Raw genomic sequence first — 21,497 nt, forward strand, 5'->3', positions numbered from 1 at the left:
CTATCGGGTACTAAGTACAAAAATAACCAAACAAGACTAGGCGCGGATGGTTGTCAGTATTCTCGAATGCCGATAGCAACAATAATGGCAGAAACAATTACAGGACTAAATATACATGTAAATAAAACACAAAAAAAAACTGCTAAAACTGCTAAACCTCCCAAACCTACCCTATCCGCCCGTATACATCGGCTCGCACGTGTTCAGTCCCGATCATTCGGGTTCGTTGCTTCGCTAAAGGCCTGAGGTACGGAATCGGGCTGTGTAACGGTTGAGTTCTGCAGCACCATCACTACCGCCACACCCCCCACCATGAATCAATTGATGGATGGTTGGTAGCAGCCCAATTAGCGGAGTTACCCTCAGACTACCTACTGGACGTACCACACTGATGTAATATCCTCAGGCACCCCAGGGGCAATGCCAAACTATACAATTATTCGGTATTGACGTACGACGAGGCGGAAAAAAAAAAAAAAAAGAGAAGGTACCAAAGAAAAGCCGAGAATAAATAAGAAAAATTAAAATCAGATAAGAGACATTCAGAGACCCCAGGTAGGAAGCACAGTTGCGAAGGTGGCTAACACCGATAATAGCATCTGCAATACTTTTAACTCGTGTTGTTTGCGATCCAGCAGGGCCTCTGAGTTGTGTCCGAATCAGGACTTTCTTCTTCTATTCCTTCTACTTCTTTTTGTTTTCTCAGGGTCCTATTGAGGCTTGCTGTCAGGCTCGGCGGCCTTTTCTTCTTATTTTAGTGTAAATATTTCACTTCCTTCTTTCGATACCTCTTTCCGCCACCCACCCTTGCACCAGGAACACGACACGACTGAACGCCGCCCGGCGGGACATGTCAGCCCGGAAGATTTTCAACCCCTGCAGCGGTTCGTTTGAGTACGGCTTTTGTGCCAGGAGTTCGGGTCTTTCCAGGGACAGCTACATCCCTCCCTCATCAAAAGCCAAGGTTCAGCTGAGTTGGAGTTACACGACGTCCTGCCCATCCAAAGTTAGGTAAGGATGCATAAGGTAAGGGAAATCAGGTACGTCCGAACGGGAGAATCAGCTCAGTCGAACTTTTTTTTTTTTTTAGGTGGCGCAGTTTGCAGCTCGTTCATGCGCAGGAAGAGGAAACAATCTGAAGGAAAAAGAGGAAGCATAGGTAGCTTGTAACAACTGTTTTGCTTTGGAGCCACACCCCCTAAGAAACAATAAGAAAAGAACACCCAGACTCAAACATCAGGGTCTTTTGGGCTCTCGTCAAATGAGAACGGCATATTGAACCCGGAGAAAATAAACGTGGATCTGCATGAACAGGTGCAAATGCGCCTTTTTTTTTTTTTTTTTTTTTTTTTCTTGGGCAGAGGTGACATTCCTCGGGAGGAGCCATATGTATCCAGAAATAGCCGAAATGGGATGTGAAAATGAGGGAGATGGTGGGTTGCGTTTGATGATTATGGGCTGCAGTACCTCTCTCGCACCACAGCGTCTCATGCATCAGTACCACCTGGGGCATGGCCTCGTCACCGACGAAACATGTCAAACCTGATAGGCTCCTCTCTGTGTCTCCAATTCGGGCCATTTTCCTCCCATCTGCTGCCGTATTAAACCATCCCACCACCCGCTCGACAGTCTATCCATTCCCTCGGTGTCTCCAAGGGGGGGATCGGATATTATGCTGTACTTTATGCACCTAGGTACCTATGTAGGTACCTACTGTACTGTACGGTAGTGAGGATCTCTGGTAATGCCAAGAAGGCGCTTACGCTTACAGTATCATGACCATCATCCATCGTCATCAACTCATGATTATGTGCACTGTACGAGTTATTTCGTAGGCATGTCGTCTGTCTGTACTGCAGGCTGCCTCTCCCAAGGTCTCAGATAATTACTCGTACGAAAGGTCTCTCTAGCAGCCGACACGCCATCCGAGAAGGTATCTAGAATGGGAAATTGACTGACCAGATTACAACAAACTGTCTCTGTTCAATTTACCAAAGCGAATGATTCCCGACTCAGTCACCTGCACTGGAGTTGATATTATTATCCCCCCCCGCAAATGTTGGCCATGCAAACACACAATCAGTCCTTGCTGCTGTCAACCTGTCAATTTCTCCGGTCTGTGTCTTTTGCATGCTGCCGATTCAATAGCATCTTGTCTCAGGGCAATAAAAAATACCACTGTCAAAGAACCCTAGCATCGGTTCACAGAAAAGACAAAGAAGAAACAAACCCACTGTGCACGTCCAGTATGCGAGGATTCTTAGTCGTGACTGCTACAACTCACCGATCAACCAAATCCCTGCCATGAATCCATTCCCCTTTTCTTAGATTGTAAGGGGTGTTCCGGTAAAGCGGTTGATGGCCATGTGGCAACGTGGCTAGGCAAGCTAGGGTGGTGCGTCTGCTTGTTCTGGAAAAGCGGCAGGCAGTTCTATGCCAGGCCCACTGGCAAAGCGAGATAAAGCAGGGGGAAAAAAAGATCCAAGACAAACCGAGGAAAACAGAATTAAAATAAAATAAATAAGATAAAACAAAATAGAAAGAACTCCACCAAAGGAAAAGTGGAACGCTTCACATCTCGACCCGCCTCGGTAATGGCAAAAAGCGAAAAAGGGGCCGGCCAGACGCGTCAAGGCCTGTGGCTTCGTGGGTGGGTGGATAAAATCTCCCGTTATCCTGTGGATAACAAACAGCTGGAGGTTGTCATCGTATTCTAATGTGCATCGGGGCAGGGACATCGACTGACTGATTTTTTTTTTTTTTTTTTTTTTTGCGTCTTTGTCGGTGAGGATTGAAGCGAGAAAAGGGAGCCGTCAACAGTGAGGGTGATCGTTTTTGGAACATTACCCAAAAAAAACTTTACCCATGATCAAGAACCACATTGTTGTTCGGGGCCGCTTCTACCGGTATTGTCGGATGTGATGCCGCTGCCCCCAAAGTTCTCACGTACCGTGATGCTGAATGCGATACGTTTGAGTTCCAGCCTTCCAGGACTACCTCTACCAGGATGCGAACATGACAGGCAAGGAAAACGCGCCCAGCTGGCCTTGAAGCCTGGCGCGCGCCAATTCTCTTCCTTCAGTTGTCCGTCATCAGCCGTGAATGGCAATTTCACCAAACCACAGCCCGGGTAGACTTTCTAAACTAGGCGCCTACTAGGTAGATTCCAGTGACCTTTGTTCGTTTACGGGTTCCTGCTTGGGGGGTGCATTGGTGCCTTCTGCCAGCAGTCCTGAAAAAAAAAAAAAAAAAAAAAAACCAAACCCGAAAAACCCCAAAGCAACCCCCCCCCCCCCCAACGCTCGGATGGTCCATTTGCTGGTTTGTCGCCATTAGCTTAGTCGGTATGCGCGGTCTTTGTCCCCTTTTGCTTGCTTTGCTCGCTCAAATTTCTGTAGCCACCATTTTCTTTGCCCATCCTACCCGAGCATGGGGAGGTCAGACATAACCTTTTTTTGCGGGAATCCACCCTGTCCTGGCCCTTGTAACAGGCAAGGTGACCCGCCAGCCCCGATGAGACGGAAGCATTGAGTTGCGAGGGGTGCGCGGTAATGATGGAAGAAAAATTTTCTCTATTCCCTACCGTTGATATTACCAGTATGACCACTCTTTTTTTGACCATCCTCCCTATGCGGATGTGTATCCGACCCTTGTGTATATTTTTATTTTTCTAATATGATTGCCTTCCCTGTTCACCAAAGTAATGCTTCTTGAGCGGAATCCTTGGGACCAGAGTATTAAACAGAAATAGTAGAGAAAAGATGAAGCAAAAACAACTCGCGTACCGGATTTTCCTCAACAGAAGGGCGCTCGAAACGGGAGCTAAGCTGTAGCTCGAGCACGGCGTGTGCAAGACCTAGAGCCGGCTTGGCGGATCAACTGTTCTTTTCATAAAAAGAATTATCAGAGAGCCGAGACTAGGGGAACAGCCCAAAAAGCCACCTTTTGCCTTTTCGTACAAGGAATGTTGTGTCAGATTTAGGTGCTGTCGCTTTTTTGCGGCTTTGCAGCAGATAGAAAGCAATCGTCTGAATGACGGAAGCGCCGGCCGGCAGGCAGGTAAGATAGAATAATTTGGAAAGAGGCGAGAAAAGCGAGGAGAGAATAATTACTACCATACGCACCAAAAACGCCAAAATGATGAAATTGTCACGAGACGGAGCAATAAAATAAAATGACAGCCCATAGAGTGGGCGTTCAGTCAGGGCCCAGGGGCGGGAAACATAACATACACAAGGTGAAAAAAAAACCAAAAAAAACCTAGTCTAGTACCACTTAAAAGAACAAAGTATGATAATAACGACCTTCATTTCCAATTACCTCGCAGAAAATTCGGGTCGTTTGGGAATGGATGAGGATCTGCTATGGCAAACAGGGACCCTTGGCAAGTGAAGACTTCTGGTAAACTTCGACGGAACTTGAAGGACAGGCAACTCAAAACGGGCCCTGGCATCATAACGAACTCAAATCTTTTTTATCCTTTCTGGTGTCAAGTTTGCTGGTCTAGCTGTTTCGGGTATTAAGTGGATTCGGAGCGCGCATCTTCTTGCTTTGTTGGGATATTTACAATTCGGGGGAGGGTCCGAGGGGTGTGCAGTTTTTCCATGAATACGCAGTAGTACTATTAGGAATTTTGTTATCTTGGCTGTACTGTATGTATCTGTATGTGCACTTTATTCTAATCATGTTGGCATTGTGAATTTTTTTTTTCGGTCCCTTTGTTTTTGCTGCTGCTTGTCCTGTCTCATCAAACACAACACCGGCTAGACACGCCGTCACCAACCCAAAAAAGCTGCAGTCTGCCACATCCCGGCAAGGTACCAAGTTCGGATTACTAGGGTCAGGGTTGGTTCAACTGGACTGGGCTCAGGTACCTCTGCGTGGTTCAGGCATGAGCCATGAGCTAGGTAGGCCCTTCAGGTACCCGCACCGCGGCCTGCATCCGGGGCCATGGGATCCTCTTTTTCCTTCTGTGGGCTTGTCTCTCACACTCTGGTTCATTTCTAGCGACTCGACTGGGGTTTGAATTGCCAGGCCAGGCCAGCTTGCCAACCTTGACGCCAGCGCCGCCCAGGGATTGAAGGGGGTGAGGGAAAGAAAAATAATATTAAAAAAAAAAAAAAAGGACGGAAGAAAAAAGCAAAAAAGCGCCGTCCAGACAAAAGTCGGTTGGTTCATATAAGACACGGACTGACGGCCCTTTACTCATCTCTTCTTCCTCTGCCCATTTTGAGCTGCTCCAATCTTAACCTCCTAATAATCACTTTGGCTTTGCTTTTCACCTGTACAATAGACGAAAAGGGTCTTTGAACCCTTGTGTACTTCGCCCGCTTACTGCTTGTTTTCTGCTCTACCTTTTTTTTTTTTTTGCAAGGCCGCCATCTACATCATCGTCAACGCCAAACTCGACACCGCTCATTTTTCAACCCGTGTTCTTGCCTGCATCCATTTGCCGCAAACCACACCCAAAGCTATTATCCAGTTCTAGCGAGATCCACACCTCCATCAACAGCGCTGCAACGACCCTACTGCCAGCGACGACTTGCATATCGACCTACTTCAGCGACCGAGTGTATTGTACCTGACAGAACAGGTCAATAACCGAAGCTTACAGCTTTATATTTTCTTTGTCTTGCGAACCGCCGACCGCCGCTCTCAGCCGGAACCGCAGCAATCAGCAGCTTACTTGAGATCGGAATCAACGAGACGACCGATCTTGGTAGTTCAGGGCAGGGTGCATCTCATATCACCCGCTTCGGTGCCGCCATTTTCAGCTCACCTTGAACCCATCATAATCGTCGACAGCGTTCCTTGTAGGGCAGCCAGTCTCACTCACCTCGGCCGCATTTGAAGCGACACCGCCTCGACCGCCTTCGCCAATCCCGATTCGTGACTTGTCGCGAGTCCCCATTATCAGCTACTGAGGAAGCACCCCAAGCAAATTTGTGAGTCAGATTGGGCACCAACCAGAATCGGGTGCAGTTCTCCAACTTAGATCCCTGTTGTGCGCTTCATGATATTTTCTTTTCTAGATTTTCAGGGTCTTGAAAATCTGTATAAAAATGCTATATCCATGGCCTCGATGCCTGAGATCTTGGGAAAGGATGGACAGCTTACACCAATCTAAACAGGCGCTCGCTATCAACATCACATAGCACAACCACAACCATCCATACCAATCACAAAATCACAATGATTCTCAGGGGATCCCAAGAATCCATCACGCCCATGGGCCGTGGAGCATACGACACAACCGGTGTTCCCAAGCCTCCTCCCCCGAAGCCCAGGTAAATTCAGCCTGGCTCACTTGGCTTCTTCACCTCGGCAGGACAAGCGCGCGTGAGTTCTGCGAGAGTTCCAGCAACCCTCGCACGCACATTTCTGTGCAAGACGGAAACATGCACCAACCCAAGACGCAAACAAACGCACGCACACACGACCATGCACGGCCCTCCACTCGACGGGCAAATCGTGTGAAGACACGCAATCAGGCCGCGACAAGCGACTGGGCGAACTCGCATCGCACCCCAACAAGGCATTGTTCAGTTCGATGAATCTTGCCTCGATGCACACGCCCGCCATCGGCCTTAAACGATTTTCTTATTTCGCACTTTAATCTTCTCGTCTCCGCCGCACAGCATGCCGGCATTTGTTATAACACATTACAATCTTTTACCTAATACGCTTCGTGCGTTTGACCCCTTGTCGACAATAACTTATTCCAACACTCCGCTGTATAACCATATCCTAAAAGTTGCTATCGGATTTCGCATTCCGATGAACCGCCCTTTTAATTTTTGTACCATTCGGATTCCAGCATTAAGACTTGTATGGCTCACAGCCAAACCCCGAACACCACCTTGCTTCCCAGCAGCAAGCCGCGAAGAAGAGGATAGGATTACCCAGGTCTTACACACGGCACTCGAAGGGATAATCTTTTTGTTCATCATTCCAACCTAGTCGACTTTTTTTCGCGACGGCGTTCAAACATCTAGACGGGCGGTTCACTTGATTTCTCACCCACATCCAATAAAAAATCAACAAAAACAGGCAGCCTGCAGCCCAATCAGAGCACACACGGGAAGCCGACAGATGTTCGCCACCGTGGTTCAATTGGAACTCTACAATTATTCTTTCCAGACCTGCATGCGGATCTACTGCATCCAGACGTTCTTTGAACCCTGCGTCGGACCTCGTGTCGTCTCGGGCTGTCACCAAAAAAATAAGAATTCTTACACTTCTGGGGTCACCCCCTTAATTCTGGTACGGGATTGGACAAAATGGGAAGGTTGGGAAAACAAAAGTTGCTTTCTTCTTTTTCTTATGGGACTTGCTTATAGACTGGGTATTGTTTGGCTTATATCTCTGTTTTTTCCTTTTTCAGCTTTGTTGGCAAATGCTGTCATCATGTTTGTTCTCCCTCCACGGGGGGATGGAGTTTTGTCATGTTTTATCAAAATTTTGTCTGCAATATTTGTTCCAACCCCAAAGTTTTCTATCGTTGCTTCACACCTACAGTTCGCGCGGATAAGAGAGAGTCGACGACGGTCGATTTTCAGTTCTCAGGCTTGATGCCAAAATCCAGCCGAGCGAGAAAGAGAAAGATACCCGAGTTGTTTTTTTTTCCTTTAATTAAAATTTTACAATGCACACAGAATAACAAAGTTGTGCTACTGCTTCACAGCTGTCTATAATATTTCTTTCTTGAATTCTAGCTCCAGATCAACACTAGTGCACGCTTTGTTACTCACCCTTTTTATTTCTATTTTTTTCGGCATTGTTCCAGATCGCCCAATAGCATTCGGAATCCCAGCCCCAACCTACATGATCGACGATACTGCGGCATACATAGTCGACAGGGGGTACCAAAAACACACACCTTCCCCTTTCCCAAACTGGCTTCGCTAAGCCATGCGCTTTCGCTCATGGACACCCCAAAACATGAGAGACATGGATTTTTGCTAACCCGGCAATGGGCCGCCAGCCGCCAGCCCACCCGCCGCCGCCTCCGCCCCCCCAGTCCTCACTTCCCTCCTGAGCTTGGGAAAAAACGGAGCCATTGCTTCTGCATGCAGCCTTGGGGGCAAGGGGGTGAGAGAGAGACGGAGAGACAGAGAAAAAGAAACGCGCTTGTTTGTACAAATCAGGAAAATCATGAACCGCCTCGGAACTTGAACCCGGGTCCCCGGGTCTCATGCCGTCGTCCCGCGGCAATTTGCATGGTATCCCATCCCTGAACGGATGATGTGTGTGTGTGTGTGGTCAGTATGAATTACGGCAAGGTGAGCTTGCGAGATTTCAGGATCAGGGCGGGAAGAAAAACAAAAGAATAAAAATGCAGAGAAGAAATGGTCTGCCTTAGGTGGAATTCGGCCGTGACAACACAAAGTGGCTCGACCTTTTCTTCTAGCCTGTTATCTCGTATACTAGATCAATTCGTCATCGGTGAATTGTTTCTTTCTTTATTTTTGAGTTCATTGATTACTATACCACATAGTTTTGTTCGTGAAGCAAATGAAAGCTGATTATTTGTACAAACGTTGATGGGCACAGCACATCCATGACACTGGAAAGGGAAAGGAATCTCCTGTCAAGAACAGAACCGCCGCGCGTCACATTTTAATTTTGTGCTACAATATTACGATGAACATGGTTGATGTAATTGCCATGGGAAGGGAGACCTATTTAGTTTTCCTTACTGGGAAAAATGCACACAATCTCATGTCTGATGACCTCGGTGGGAAGCAACGCAAACATTTCCAAAGGCCAAGTCACCCACGCCCCCCAACAAACAGGATTGATACCAACCAACTCCCCCCAAGTCGCGGCGTCAACGCCGCCGCAGCCGCAGCCACCGGGATGAAGGGAGCTGCAGCGAGGGAACACGTCCGATCCAATCAAATTCCAACCCCAGTCTTCATTCCCGTCGTTCCATCACAACCCATGAAGAGAAAATCATGCTCTCTCTTACCTGTGGTTTCGGTGTTACCGTGTAATGACGGAGGGCCTTGTTGTTCGGCCGTGGGATATTAGACGAAAGGGCGGGCGATATTTGGTGGACGGGCCGATCGGAGGAAAAACACATACCTACCGTACCTACGCAATAGGGCACAAAGAAATAAACACAGCCAGCGAAGTGACGTGACAGCCACCTCCTGGGCTAAAATCTTCTGGTCAATTTTGCTGTGCTTGCTCCAGCTATCAAGTCGGGGAAATCAGATGGACAAGGTACAAACATGTCTCGGGTGCCTCGTCGTCTCATTCATTCCTTTGGATCCAGGTCTGGAGACTCCAAAAAACCACATCCCCCCAGGTTGGGTTGCAGCCCTGCAGATTAGCAAACAATACTCGGCCTGCGAGAACCTAACCCCATCCCAATACGTCAGGTTACCTTGCATATTCACAATTTATCAGTACCAAGATACGCAAGGTACCCGAGTAGAATCGCACGCATTCGGATAGACAAAAGGTGGGGAAGACAGCAAAAGAGGAACGGAACTAATGCAAGGCTAAAAGGAACAAGAGAAGCAGATCCCCACCCCACCCCCTATTTTATTTTTCAAGTGGAAGGTGGAGCCGCCGGCGTCATGATGGAGGACCAACGTGATGGAAACCAATGAGGGATATTGAAAAAAAAAAAAAACCAGGTTCGCATGGGGAGATCCAAGCGTCGAGAGGCGTGAGGGTAGTCAAACAAAAAAAGGGGCTGAACTGTGCGAGTTTTGGCAGGTCGACATTCTTGACACGGTTGAGTTCGCCCGGTGATTCGGTCCTTGGGGTTGAATCATCTCTCCCATTGTCGGTTCCTTGATTTTTCTAATGGCTGACAAAAGAAGACAATAATACAATGAGAGAGCGTATCATTGACCGTCTACATAATTATCGTGGTGATTCATACATTACGGAAGCAAAGACAAGGGGGTGAGAGGAAGCAATCGAGGTGAGCCAAACAAGCTCTGGTCTGGTCTCGTTCTAGATAGACCACACTGGTTATGCAACAGCACGCCACTGAGACTCTATACCGGTAGTATCCATTGCTTTTCTGCTCTATGTTCCTTTTCTTGCCTTGTTATATCCAAGTCTGCCAAGGAAAGCGGACCAAGTAGCAAAAAGAAAAGTAAGCTAGATCGGAGGCTGCTCGCCTTCTACCTACTGCAAGGGACGAACCATGTTCACCCGATCTGATTCGGCAAGGAATGTTTCACTAACTGCAGACGAAAGCGGCATAACGGGGTGTAGGTTGTACAGTAGGTAGGAATAGGACAGACGAACCAGTCTAACCAGACCTAGGTAGTCGATAACTCGCATGTTAAGTAGTTCTTTTCTGGCACGTCTTGCTCTCGGCAGCAATGTGAGACATCCAAGACATCTTCTTTGCCTCTTCGGCATGTCCTGATTGCGCGCAGATTAATAATTTTCGGGTAGCCTAGGCATAGAGCGGGATTTCTTGTGTCTCTCATATCTGACAGGGTAGCTTAGACGAGGTACAAATCACGCTCGGCTTTCCCAAATTGAGTAATCACTCGGTAAGAAAGAAACCAGGCGGACTGCAGTTTTCTTACTCTTATTTCTCTTCAGCTGTGATGGCGGCCTCCGACTGCAAATTGGCAATCATTCGGGGAAGAAAGTGTGCTGAAATGTCACTACCTGTTCGTCTGATTGTACCGGGCTACCCCCGCGCTTGATCATGCTATATGCACACTATCCGATATGGGCTGGTACAGCAGAACGCGGATAACCTTTGCCTTTGACATTTGTTTGAGAGAACGGGAATAACACGGGATAGCAATGAGCTTGTTAATCCCAAAAGGGACCTTTAAACCATGAACAACTAAGCATACCCTCGAAGCCCTTCTTCCTGTTAAACATGCTGCATTGTAAGATTCTTGACGTGTATTATAGCACTAGAATTTAAACCCCCAGTCTATAGCTCGCATCCATAGATCCCAATCAACCCCAGAGAGGAGCCGTGACCTCGACGGCCCTCTCCACCACAACTCTTACCCTGTCTCCAAAGGCCTTGTTGGCACACTCGACTTCCAGGTCCTCCAGCCAGACCTTGGCGTTCAGCTTGTCATCGATCTTGATGGCCACGCCGGGCACAGGGATGCCGATCTTGTGCAGCCGCTCAATCTCGGCACGCTGCCTCTCCTCCAGCCTCTGCTGCCTGCCGCCATCATCATCCCCGTTTTCCGCCTCGCCCGACGTGTCATCCGATACCGGGAGCCTGGGGTCCTTGATGGGTGAGACGTGGTCTGCGCCGAACTGCGCCTCCAGGAACATGAATAGCCGCTCGAGCCGCTCCTCTGGGCTCAGCCGCGCGTGCAGGTTGCGTGTCGGCAGCACATACTCCTCTTGGGGGGCGTGCGAGTGGGAATGCTTGCTTGCAGATTCTGCAGGGTAAAAGATTAGATGACTTTGTCGGTGCGGGTTGTGCATATCGTTCGATATATCATATATGCATGGGATGATTATCAAGGTTAAACTTACTCTTCACGGCAGCGGGGCTGCTCTCGACCGTCAGTAGCACGGCCATGACCGCATCTGCAAACCCGTCGTTCATTGTGTTGCCCTCCCACTCCAGCTCGACCTCACCGCTGCCAAAGCAGCGAACGTTGATGGAGCCCATGACGATGTAGCCCGCGACTGGCCGCTCTACTTCCTCGTCCACGACCTCTTCCTCCTTCGCGTCCAGGATCATATCGTCACCATTAGGGACCTCTTTGTGAAGCTGGCGCATCTCGGGCAACTCATCAACGGCGCCAAAGGTGCTCTCCAACGCCCACCTGATGAGGTCGACGCCCGCCGCGGCCAACATGATCTTCTGTCGACACACAATGGTCGTAGTAGTCAAGCCTGCATACTCCCTTAGATCCTCAGGCGCCATGAGTGATAGCTTGAAGTCGTTCTGTACCAGAACACCAGTGACGAGCTGTGGATGCAGGTGGTAGTCGTCATCGGTTGGGAGTCGCGTCGGTGGCGTTATTGACGCCAGCTTACCCACAACCTTCGCTGTCTTGTCGGTCTTGAAAGGAATCCTCAACTCCTCGCAGTTTCGGGGACTATAAATCTTGACCTTTTCCGTTTTGGTGGCATTAAGCGATAGAAGCTTTGACTTCAACCTCATCATGTTGTTTTGCTCTCCGTGAACAAGGATCTAGAATGCACAAGGCCATGTTAGCTGATTCCCGCCCTCCTGGCTTGTAGATAATCCCAAGTCGGACCACTTACAACTACAGGAGCAGCAACCTCCTCGATAAACTCCCTATTCTCTGTGCCGTCAACGTGTGCAGCAAAGGAGAACTCTGCGACGCTACAGCGACGCGGGATCATGGGCTTCTCGCCGTCGGCACGCCTTGAAGCTGCGGCAGCATTCCGGGTCATGATGGCAGGGATCTGCTCGGGCTCCTGCATGATCTGTTTCGCCATGGTGCCCTCGACACTGTAACCGGTGATGACAACGCCGTTCTTGTCGCTCGGAGCCCAGCGCTCGAGAAGCTCGCGGCTCACTCCGTTCTGCAACATACCCGGGCTGGCAAGCATGACGCACGGGCCGAGGTCGTCAAAGCGGTCCAGATTCTTGAGCGATCGAATGTACTTGAAGTCCCAAGGGCCCCCGCCACCGGCCCCGCTCTTGCCCGATGCTTCGGCCTCGGCGAGGCGCTCGCGGAAGAGTCGCTTGATGTTGTCATTCATCGCGCCCACGTACGTCTGGTATACAACCATACACTTGCGGGCAAGGTTACTCGCATAGTAGATTGGTACCTTTTGGTACTCCTGGTGCTTGCCCCAGTACTCGTCCAGAATCAACAACAGCTCCTGTGCTCTTCCCAAGGCGAAGACGGGCATGAGTACTCGCCCTCCGCGGTTCAGAATGCCCGTGATTGACTTCATGAGCGCCTGCTCGCGCTCTACTCGAGGCACGTGTGATGCAATACCATATGTCGATTCTGTGATAAGCACGTCGATCTTGACACCCCTGGGTACCTCAGCCGACACCAGATGCCGATCTTGCTCTCGTGAATAGTCGCCCGTGAAGAAAATATTCATCCCCGCTATCTCGATCAGAAACATAGCTGCGCCCAACACATGACCAGCCGGATATGGAGTAATGCGTATGGAGGATATTGTGTGTGTTGTGTAGTAGTCGATGGCCTCAATCTGTGGGAATGTGTTCAGGTGATCCTGTTCCGTGTATACGGGCTGTGATGTCGGATTCGACGAAGTGTTGCCCACACGGACACTGTCCTGGATAAGCCATTTGTAAATAGCTTTGGTTGGATGCGTCATAAAGACGCGGCCTTTGAAGTTGGTCTTTGATAATACATAGGGCAGAGAGGCGGCGTGATCGACGTGGAAACTGTAGACGGACGGTTAGCAGTTGCCGAAAGCATCACGGGCAGCAGGGCAAGATGCGGGATCTGGTGTTCGCAGCCTAGCTGCCTAGCTACTTGATGGCGGTGGGAAGAGATCGCGGTGACCGGCGAACGGGCTTCACAGAACACAGCGGGTTGACCATGATGAAAAGCAGGTGAACAGGTATTGTATTGTTATCTCTGTACATGGCGATATACGATTCTGGTGGTTCACGGTACTTGTGTGCACATCAACCTCACACGGTGAGCAATAACCGCATGGCAACCGTGGTAGCAGCAGCCCCAAGAGGTTGGCAGAGCATAGCATAGCATAACACAACATAGCATAGCGCTACATGAGTATGCCACACGGTGCAAAGGGCCCGTCGACCAGCGGCTAGGGCAGGCTCCCAGATACTCCCCGAAAATCGCATTCGCGGAATAATAACCGACCCGTGTGCAGGTGTATCCAAGCGGAGCAAGTAACATGACCAGAAATAGCTTAAGGAAACGGGCCGGCGTGCTTACTGGCTGATTAGTAGCACATCGACAGTGCTCAAATCGAAGTCATCGAAGAAGGGCAAGGCGGCCAGGCCATCGTAAGCAGGATGTTGTCCGGCATCAAGCTACATATTACAAAAGGTGGGCTGGCGTCAGTCAATGGACGAAGACAGGCAATGTAGGTGTGAAAGTACTCACCATTACAGTCTTGCCTTTGTACTGTATGATGTGGCATGATCGCCCAACCTCGTTTCCGCCTCCAAGACAAGTAAAGACAAGCTCATCGGCGGGGTCTACGGGCTCGTCGGGTGCTGCCACGTTCATGGCCGAGGCCTTCCTCTTTGATGCCATCGTGGGGTAGGATTATGTCGGCCTGGCCGAATACCAAGCACTTGACTCTCGTCTGTATGATTAGTAGCAGTATGTGAGCAGTTATATGCCCTCTAGATGTTTGATAACCGGAGAAGATGCACCACCGTCAAAGCGCAGCTAGCAAAAGCCGAGTCCGGTTCGTAGCCACTATCGCTTGTTGTTCGAGGCGCCCTTATAGATGATAACTTTGCGCTCAACGCAATAAACAGTTGAATGCCACCGTTTTTCCACAGCGCACCGACTGCGTTGTTGCTCGCATATATTGCTATTGCATGCACTTGCACTTGTCGATTGGGTCTGCTCAGCGACAAGAGAGAACTAGGTAGGTTGCTATGCAGTGCGAAGTTGTCGCGTTAATGCGGCGCGGCTTCCGTTCGTTCAGAACGCGGCTGCTACAAAAAGCTTAGTCAAGCCAACCTGTCAACCAGTGACAAGTGACGACGCTGCCTAAATAGCGGGTCCAAAGAAGTGGACAGGGAGCTTTCTGGGTGGGTGATCCCACGTGACCTGGAACAATCTGCGACTTTGAATGTTGGTTCGCGCAACTTGAGCTTCTTCTCATCATTTTCAAAGAGCATTACCGAATCAACGAACGCCACAACACCGCCGCACCGCCAGGAAGCGCAAATCGCGACTTTAAAACGCTTCCGACCGAGAGGAAAATCAAACGATATAAGAAGGCCACCGGCGACGTCGCGTCTCGGATGGTGTTGGACAAGGGAACCGCGCTGTGGCTGCAACGGGCTTGTTGCCCGAGATAGCGTCCAGTGGCCTGTGATCGATCCGGGGACCTGAGGAGAGGCAGCTAGACTAGGCCTCCTCATTGCCGCATCGCATCACCATCCACCTCGCCCTCGGCGCTGCACAGTCACCGCTGAAGACGCTTGCTTTTGCTACATTTCGACTGCCGCCGCCGACACGCCAGTCGCCACCATCACCATGGCGCAACCACAACATCAGATCCAGCTGCCGCCCGCGCCGCAGCGGCCGTTCTCTCCCGCCCAGCTCTCACCATCCACGATACCCCATGCTCATACCCAGGCGACTTACCCAGCGGGCAATCCTCCTAATAAGAAACAAAGAATGTCTCCAGCACCACCCCAAAGTCAACCAGCCTCCCCATACGTTCCATCACCCGTATACGCCCCGAGCCCCGCCGCATCAGCAACACCTCCTCCCCAACCCAACGCAGCCTCGCCTCCGCCCATGAACCCACAAATCGCGCTGCCTCAAGCAACGACGATGGCTCCTCCTCCTCAGGCTATTACGATTCCGCAACAACCGACACCTTACGTTAATGGGAACACGATAAATAGTCCTGGTATCAAGCCCACACAACAACCCATGGGCCTCACAATGCCTGGCCTTACCATGCCATCGCGGCAGCCAGGCACACCTTTGGTAGCATCGCCAGCTCCGCTCATAACAACCACAGCTACAACCCCGCTGACTCCGGCGCCGGTCAGCTCCCCATATGCTACAGCGACTCTGGCCCCCATGCCAAGTCATCCTGCTACTCCGGGAGGCACTATGGGGCCACCATCCAAGCCTGCTGACCGTCCGCAAAAAGAGGTCGAGTATGATGTAAACGACTCCCTCAATGGCACAGGAATCGACTTGAAGGAGATGGAACAGGATCTGGTTCAGTTTTACGCTGGTAGCACGCGTGCCGAAGCCAGGACAGGATTTCCCGCAAATGTACCTGGAAGCAGCGCAAGCATGTACGGTGCTGGGCTAGCGAATCAGCCGGCTCAGTTGGTGGGAATGGCCGACCAGGCACAGTTTGCCGCCGAGCTTGCCAAGGGCGTGTGGAGCGAGGCGGCTGCAAAGCTGGCTACTGTGAGGAGCCAGGAGGTCAAAAATCCTTTCAGCAACATTGCTGTGATTCATTCAAAGGCATCCAAGATCGCCAAGGAATATGGCATCGGCCTGGTTCTGGACCCCAAGACTAACGGTGGCATGGGCAAGATGAAGCTTGACACGGAGTTCGCAGAGCCGTCCGTCACCGTCACTCAGAAAGTCATTGATAATGAAGTGGTGGTCAATACTTCCAAATCCTTTCTCCCCGCAGATTCGTTTCTTGCAGAGCAGATAGGCCTACTCTCCATCGCCACAAAGCATCGGATTCGACAACTGCTTGAAGATGCGGACAGAGTGGCCCGCACACGACAACAAACATCCCACGGTATTGTACCATCGGATTGGATGGACGTGAGCGCACCGATCACTACGGTTGATGCTAGTCTCACAGACCAAGCGAACTCTGTGAATGGAGACGGGAGCGCGGCTAGTCCCCGCACCAATCCACTGAAGCGTAAGTTCTTATGGATATCAATTTTTGACGATTTTGCTTGTGGATTAACAATCAATTTCTTTAGGTCCTCTTGGTGCCGGTGTATCACAGGTGGCTGCGAGCTTGGGGCTCAGTGCGGTTATGCGTGAGCAAAGCAAGAATGAACGCAATGCCGAAGAAGCCAGACTTCTCAAGCGCCAGAAGCGGGCTGAGGAGGAAGATGGCAAAAAGAAAGGTGGCGACTCGGCAAACCCATCTCGTGCAGGCTCGGTTGCGCCAGGAACACCAGGGGCATCGTCAATTGCGCCAGAAACGCCAAAGCTCACCAAAAAGGAGGAGAGAGCTAGGGCGGCGCAGAACAAGACAATGGACTGGATGAACACAGCCTCTGCAAACTCGACAACATCACATTTCTTGGGTCAGCTCTCTAGAAAGAAGAAGGGCAAAAAGTACGACTGGTTGACGTCGGGAGGCAGTGGTGCCTCAACACCGTCACGTGCTGGGCCTGGCACCCCTGCTGCGGGTGCTGGTGCTGCTCCCAGCCGCAAGGCTCCGGAATCGATAGCACTCACAGTGGATGGAAGATACAGACTGGGTTCTTTGCGCGAAAATAGCGACAAAGGCAAGAACATCCAGTTGAGGGATTGGATCACAGTCCTGGAATCGGATCGACTGGAGATCAAGGCATTGCAAACTGCCTATGACAAACTAGATGCGTCAGCCGCAACGTAAGGGTTCAACCCTTTGACATTTCCATCTCTTTTATTTTCCTGGCATAATGCCATTGGGGTCTTACTGCGAAATATTCCGCGAGAAAACGGATTGATCAACGTTCCCTTCAAGATTATCACAGAGGGCAATGTTTTCCATAGCTGCTCTGTGCTGTATTCAGAAAATCTCACAAATCATTGCCAAAGTATACCGTGAAAGCCCGAGCATGGCGTTCGATACGAGGTTGGTTCAGGGGGGGCGCTCTTGTCAGCATTGGTCGACTTATTTAAAAGGCTGGGAAGGTTTTGGTCATATGATTTTTCTCCCTGCGTTTTGGAAGAAATTCCTGGCATGGCCTGCAGACGGTCATTTTCCTCTGTTGTTCTTTAGTCTTGGTATTAACTTCCCTACTCTCTGCTCTGCTCGCTTGTGTAGCGTTGCTTATTTACTTGTAGCAGCGGTTTACACGTTCAATCTGTCCGTTACAGGATTCAGGTTTGTTGGCGGGCCACCTCGTCAGCCGGAGCTTTTATTCATAATACCAAGCTTTAAGAGTAGAACTGGCACTACCTAATGAAATGACAGACTCATACTCTTTTTTATGTCCCATGATACACTGTGGCTCTAGTGGAAATGACTTGCGATAGCAAGCTCTCAAAAGAAGGCCTCGTCGTCAGGCTTGGCGTATCCTCGCCTAGTCTTAAGTCCAAGTTCTATATTTATATACATACTTATTCATTTCCATCGTTGCAAGACTCTGCCAGCCACCTCATCGCGATAATACCTGTATAATGCGAAGTGGCACGGCAGTTAAGTAGAAAAGGCCCTTCTGTTGTGTGTACGGCGTCATAGTAAAGGGCAAATCCCGAACAGTAAGTCCATTCGTCTCTGCATTGGTTTGCGGTGTTTTTTTTTTTTTGTTTTTACACATAATTAGCAGCTAACCACGCCATGGTACCACGGGGAAATGTATGCGGTCAGACTTACCACAATCCCGGAGGAACTTATCCGTGACTTCTGGGAACCGCATGGCCCATGAAATAATAATCTTCAGTCGTGGCTGTAATATAAGCAGTGACTTGAGTGTCTTCACAAGGGCCGAGGCAGACTCTTCGTTATAAATCTAGAGTTGATGACATCCCAGGTGTAAGTTCAGGTTCATCAAGTATTAGAAACAGTAAATTATAGCTCAACACGTACCAAATCTGCTCCAAGAACAACGTCAAGGCTTTTGCCTTGCTTGGATGACCTATCATGAAGCCACAATTTTCCGAGATCCTCGCCCCACCAGAGCCTCTCAACTTCCACGCGGCCATGGCCTTCTCCTTCACCACTCAAGCCGCCTATTTCAACGTTTCTACGTGCCTCCTCAATGACGCGCTCGTCACCATCTGTGGCAATGACGCTCTCGGCTCCAAAACACTTGGCACAGAGGATCGACAGGAAGCCCGCACCGGCACCTAGTTCCAGTATCGAGCGTCCCCTCACAGTGCTCCCTTTCTCTGCAACGAGGTAGTGCGCGAGGTGCAGGGCGCCGTCCCAGGTCCGGTGGCCGGTGAACCTCGATCCGGCGACAAGTCGCCTGGACTCTACAAGTGTGACGATGTCCGGGTTCACAGCGGATAACGACCTGGGTGGGAACGTGGGGACGGTGTAGGTGACGTACATGTCTTCGGGGTCGTCGGAACTGCCTGAAGTGTACTTCTCCTCGAGCATCTTGAGGGCCTCTACCATTGCAACAATGGAAGGACGTACGCCGTCCTCTTTCGGATCGTCGGTGATGATGTGACCAGCCCGCCCGAGCCTCTCCAGTAGTTTTTTGAAGAAGTTCAAGCGGTATTGAGGAGCAGGGAGCTTGGCCATTGCTCGCTTCTCATAGCAGAGATGCTTCCAGATCCAGTAGCAAGCGTCTGGGTGGGCAAGTAGCCTCTGTGGGGGCCACCTAAGGCACTCGACGTCGAGGCATTGGAAATATTGCGCTCTGAGGATGAGCAGTGATTCTTCTGTATCCATGTTGTTGAATTTCCTGTATTCTACACTTGCTTATGGTAGGGTGTAGCCAATACTTCACCCAAACATATCAAACATTGGTGAACCAACAACAAACAGCCTTTATCATGTGGCGTATAAAATCCCTGAATTTTCCCGGAATTATGTGCCCACAAGATAGTGACGTATGCGCTGACTTGAATAGAATGACTTCCCCAAGTTACCAAAGTAAGCGAATTACATAAATAGGACTTATTAGGCAGCATTTTATGTGATGATGATAAACGACACTATTGGACAGCAGCCCTAGATCACGAAGATCATATTTGGTCGGCAGCTGCTCCGGGCGAAGTTGAGGTCTTCGGACCCCACTTTTCCATGAATGATGCATTGGATGATGCCTGCCGCCCCGGACTTGGCCAGGCTCTGCACGTCGAACACCAGTCGCCAACCTACCTTACCTACCTAGGTAGGATGTGCCCCGCGACTCAAAGTGTTGCCTCACTTAAACCCGCGACAAAACAAACAACTGCACCTGCACTCTGACTCTCAACCTCTGAAACTTTCTGCGGTTTGACCTTACCGGTCACGTCTTTTTTTATTCTGTGTCTTGTTTTTTTTTTGTTTATTGCAATTCATTCCCCACACGCATATGGTGTTGACTGCAACTCGTCTAATTCCGGTGTCTTCAATTTCCTAGTCATTCCTACCACCGCCGCTGCCACGATTTTGGTCATATCCTAGGCCAGCTTCGCCACAATGTTGAAAATATGGTCTATGGTGCGTCATAGTCTGCCTTCTGCAGTTGAGCAGCACGGGGAACGACTTACTGATGTCTCGAACGTGTGCAGAAAAAAGAGCAGCAAAAGGCTGAGACGGCCGAGGGAGCCGCGGGGGGCAAGAAGAAGAAGGTCACAGCTGCACAACTCCGTGTCCAAAAAGGTATGTTTGGAAAGTATCTTTGATCGCATATGGACATTCAGGGGACTGTTGCAGAGCCCGTGGCTTAGAAGCAAGCGGTGCTAACACTGGTCATGTTCTTATTACGCAGATCTATCAGAGCTTTACCTTGGAACGACGATGAAGACCGAGTTTCCCGACCCCGACGACATCCTCAACTTTAGACTTATCATCGAGCCCGACGAGGGCATGTACCGCGGCGGGCGATTCACTTTCGACTTCAAGATTAACCAAAACTTCCCGCATGAGCCACCAAAGGTCTTGTGTGAACAGAAGATCTACCATCCCAATATCGATCTAGAGGGCAAGGTTTGCCTGAACATTCTGCGTGAGGATTGGAAGCCGGTCCTGAACCTCAACGCCGTCATTGTTGGTCTTCAGGTACGTCCAAATATAGCTTTGATGCCCGACCTGTTACATCCTATATGTGACACAACATACTCAAAAGACTCGTAGCTCTATACGTGAGCAGTGGCACAATGTAAAACAACTGGAATCAGAAAACGCTAACCAGACCACTTCGTGTCGTCTTAGTTCCTTTTCCTCGAGCCCAACGCCTCGGACCCGCTGAACAAGGACGCGGCTGAAGACCTCAGAAGCAACCGGGAGGGCTTCAAACGTAACGTCCGGACCTCCATGGGCGGAGGGGCAGTCAAGGGGATTTCTTTCGATCGCGTTCTGAAATAAAGATAGGCGGAAGGAAGGCAAACTCTGCTGCAAAGAGAACATGATACCCTCCTACTAAGACTCAAGAGTCGCAACCTGTGCCATGGGAACGATCATTTCTATCCCGACCGCGAAACCTACGCGTCGGCGTCCCAGCGGTGGCTATGAGTGAGTCATCTGGATGCCTGGAACATTCAGGACAATAGACCCCAGGGAGTCATCTCAGTGCCCAGAAGGCAAACATGGTTGAATGCGAGAATAAGCCGGGGAGGTGAATGGATGGCGACGAGGGTTTTCTCGCTGGCCATTGGACTTCCTAGACCTAGTTCTAAATACGGAGTATCGGAACATAAGATGGGTGGGGCAAGCGGTGTCGATTTTTAGCGATTTCGGCGGTCTGTATTTTCAACATTGGCGGTTTCTGCTTTCTTATTTCACCCTCTATTAAGATCTACCTCATCTCCCCAATAAATACATAAATCTAGATCGTTTTCATGTCTTTAAGAACATAGATTGAGGCTTTTTGTACGTGAATGGCTGGTTTCAAAAGAATGACTCGATTGGCTGAGTAATGAATTTTATCTCGTGGTTGTTATTATGGAATTAGGCGAAAGCCTATCCGGTCGTCGTCGATAACGCTGACCCAAGAG

General features: G+C 50.0%; 6 protein-coding genes across 6 annotated transcripts; 4 read left to right on the plus strand and 2 right to left on the minus strand.

The window, feature by feature from the left end:
* Positions 1 to 850: 850 nt before the first annotated feature.
* Positions 851 to 1,227, plus strand: MGG_15772 (uncharacterized protein; the record flags this gene model as incomplete). The annotated part of the gene is made up of 2 exons (XM_003714765.1): positions 851 to 1,011; positions 1,091 to 1,227. 2 exons carry the CDS (start codon positions 851 to 853, stop codon positions 1,137 to 1,139), a joined length of 210 nt encoding a protein of 69 aa, XP_003714813.1. The 3' UTR covers positions 1,140 to 1,227.
* A 3,905-nt stretch (positions 1,228 to 5,132) lies between these two features.
* MGG_15773 (uncharacterized protein) lies at positions 5,133 to 7,751 on the plus strand. The gene is made up of 2 exons (XM_003714766.1): positions 5,133 to 5,945; positions 6,132 to 7,751. The coding sequence occupies exon 2, from the start codon at positions 7,093 to 7,095 to the stop codon at positions 7,570 to 7,572; it is 480 nt and encodes a 159-aa protein (XP_003714814.1). The 5' UTR covers positions 5,133 to 5,945; positions 6,132 to 7,092; the 3' UTR covers positions 7,573 to 7,751.
* Positions 7,752 to 10,841: 3,090 nt separating this feature from the next.
* Positions 10,842 to 14,616, minus strand: MGG_01804 (endoribonuclease YSH1). The gene is made up of 5 exons (XM_003714767.1): positions 14,055 to 14,616; positions 13,884 to 13,981; positions 12,232 to 13,360; positions 11,491 to 12,157; positions 10,842 to 11,393 (listed from the first exon to the last, which is right to left on the minus strand). The coding sequence occupies exons 1-5, from the start codon at positions 14,205 to 14,207 to the stop codon at positions 10,951 to 10,953; spliced, it is 2,490 nt and encodes an 829-aa protein (XP_003714815.1). The 5' UTR covers positions 14,208 to 14,616; the 3' UTR covers positions 10,842 to 10,950.
* Positions 14,617 to 14,762: 146 nt separating this feature from the next.
* On the plus strand, positions 14,763 to 17,855 carry MGG_01805 (uncharacterized protein). The gene is made up of 2 exons (XM_003714768.1): positions 14,763 to 16,542; positions 16,607 to 17,855. The coding sequence occupies exons 1-2, from the start codon at positions 15,168 to 15,170 to the stop codon at positions 17,251 to 17,253; spliced, it is 2,022 nt and encodes a 673-aa protein (XP_003714816.1). The 5' UTR covers positions 14,763 to 15,167; the 3' UTR covers positions 17,254 to 17,855.
* On the minus strand, positions 17,680 to 19,358 carry MGG_01806 (uncharacterized protein). Its single transcript, XM_003714769.1, has 3 exons — positions 18,433 to 19,358; positions 18,220 to 18,355; positions 17,680 to 18,120 (listed from the first exon to the last, which is right to left on the minus strand). Exons 1-3 carry the CDS (start codon positions 19,243 to 19,245, stop codon positions 18,002 to 18,004), a joined length of 1,068 nt encoding a protein of 355 aa, XP_003714817.1. The 5' UTR covers positions 19,246 to 19,358; the 3' UTR covers positions 17,680 to 18,001.
* Positions 19,359 to 19,699: 341 nt separating this feature from the next.
* Positions 19,700 to 21,336, plus strand: MGG_01807 (NEDD8-conjugating enzyme UBC12). Its single transcript, XM_003714770.1, has 4 exons — positions 19,700 to 20,001; positions 20,073 to 20,163; positions 20,273 to 20,562; positions 20,716 to 21,336. Exons 1-4 carry the CDS (start codon positions 19,981 to 19,983, stop codon positions 20,866 to 20,868), a joined length of 555 nt encoding a protein of 184 aa, XP_003714818.1. The 5' UTR covers positions 19,700 to 19,980; the 3' UTR covers positions 20,869 to 21,336.
* The last annotated feature ends 161 nt before the right edge of the window (positions 21,337 to 21,497 follow it).

This window comes from Pyricularia oryzae, chromosome 2 (assembly GCF_000002495.2).
Source record: "Pyricularia oryzae 70-15 chromosome 2, whole genome shotgun sequence".
NCBI classification, from domain to species: domain Eukaryota; kingdom Fungi; phylum Ascomycota; class Sordariomycetes; order Magnaporthales; family Pyriculariaceae; genus Pyricularia; species Pyricularia oryzae.

What these genes read in the sequence shown, in the direction of transcription:
- MGG_15773 (XM_003714766.1), top strand. Translation starts at nt 7,093, where the DNA reads ATGTTCGCCACCGTGGTTCAATTGGAACTCTACAATTATTCTTTCCAG.
- MGG_01804 (XM_003714767.1), bottom strand. Translation starts at nt 14,207, where the DNA reads ATGGCATCAAAGAGGAAGGCCTCGGCCATGAACGTGGCAGCACCCGAC. An exon ending in GATGTGCTACTAATCAGCCA is followed by an intron (nt 13,361 to 13,883) that starts GTAAGCACGCCG and finishes GTCCGTCTACAG; the next exon opens with TTTCCACGTCGATCACGCCG. An exon ending in CAGCCCCGCTGCCGTGAAGA is followed by an intron (nt 11,394 to 11,490) that starts GTAAGTTTAACC and finishes TTTACCCTGCAG; the next exon opens with AATCTGCAAGCAAGCATTCC.
- MGG_01805 (XM_003714768.1), top strand. Translation starts at nt 15,168, where the DNA reads ATGGCGCAACCACAACATCAGATCCAGCTGCCGCCCGCGCCGCAGCGG. An exon ending in CCGCACCAATCCACTGAAGC is followed by an intron (nt 16,543 to 16,606) that starts GTAAGTTCTTAT and finishes CAATTTCTTTAG; the next exon opens with GTCCTCTTGGTGCCGGTGTA.
- MGG_01806 (XM_003714769.1), bottom strand. Translation starts at nt 19,245, where the DNA reads ATGGATACAGAAGAATCACTGCTCATCCTCAGAGCGCAATATTTCCAA. An exon ending in TTGTTCTTGGAGCAGATTTG is followed by an intron (nt 18,356 to 18,432) that starts GTACGTGTTGAG and finishes CATCAACTCTAG; the next exon opens with ATTTATAACGAAGAGTCTGC. An exon ending in TAAGTTCCTCCGGGATTGTG is followed by an intron (nt 18,121 to 18,219) that starts GTAAGTCTGACC and finishes AAACCAATGCAG; the next exon opens with AGACGAATGGACTTACTGTT.
- MGG_01807 (XM_003714770.1), top strand. Translation starts at nt 19,981, where the DNA reads ATGTTGAAAATATGGTCTATG. An exon ending in TGTTGAAAATATGGTCTATG is followed by an intron (nt 20,002 to 20,072) that starts GTGCGTCATAGT and finishes GAACGTGTGCAG; the next exon opens with AAAAAAGAGCAGCAAAAGGC. An exon ending in ACAACTCCGTGTCCAAAAAG is followed by an intron (nt 20,164 to 20,272) that starts GTATGTTTGGAA and finishes CTTATTACGCAG; the next exon opens with ATCTATCAGAGCTTTACCTT.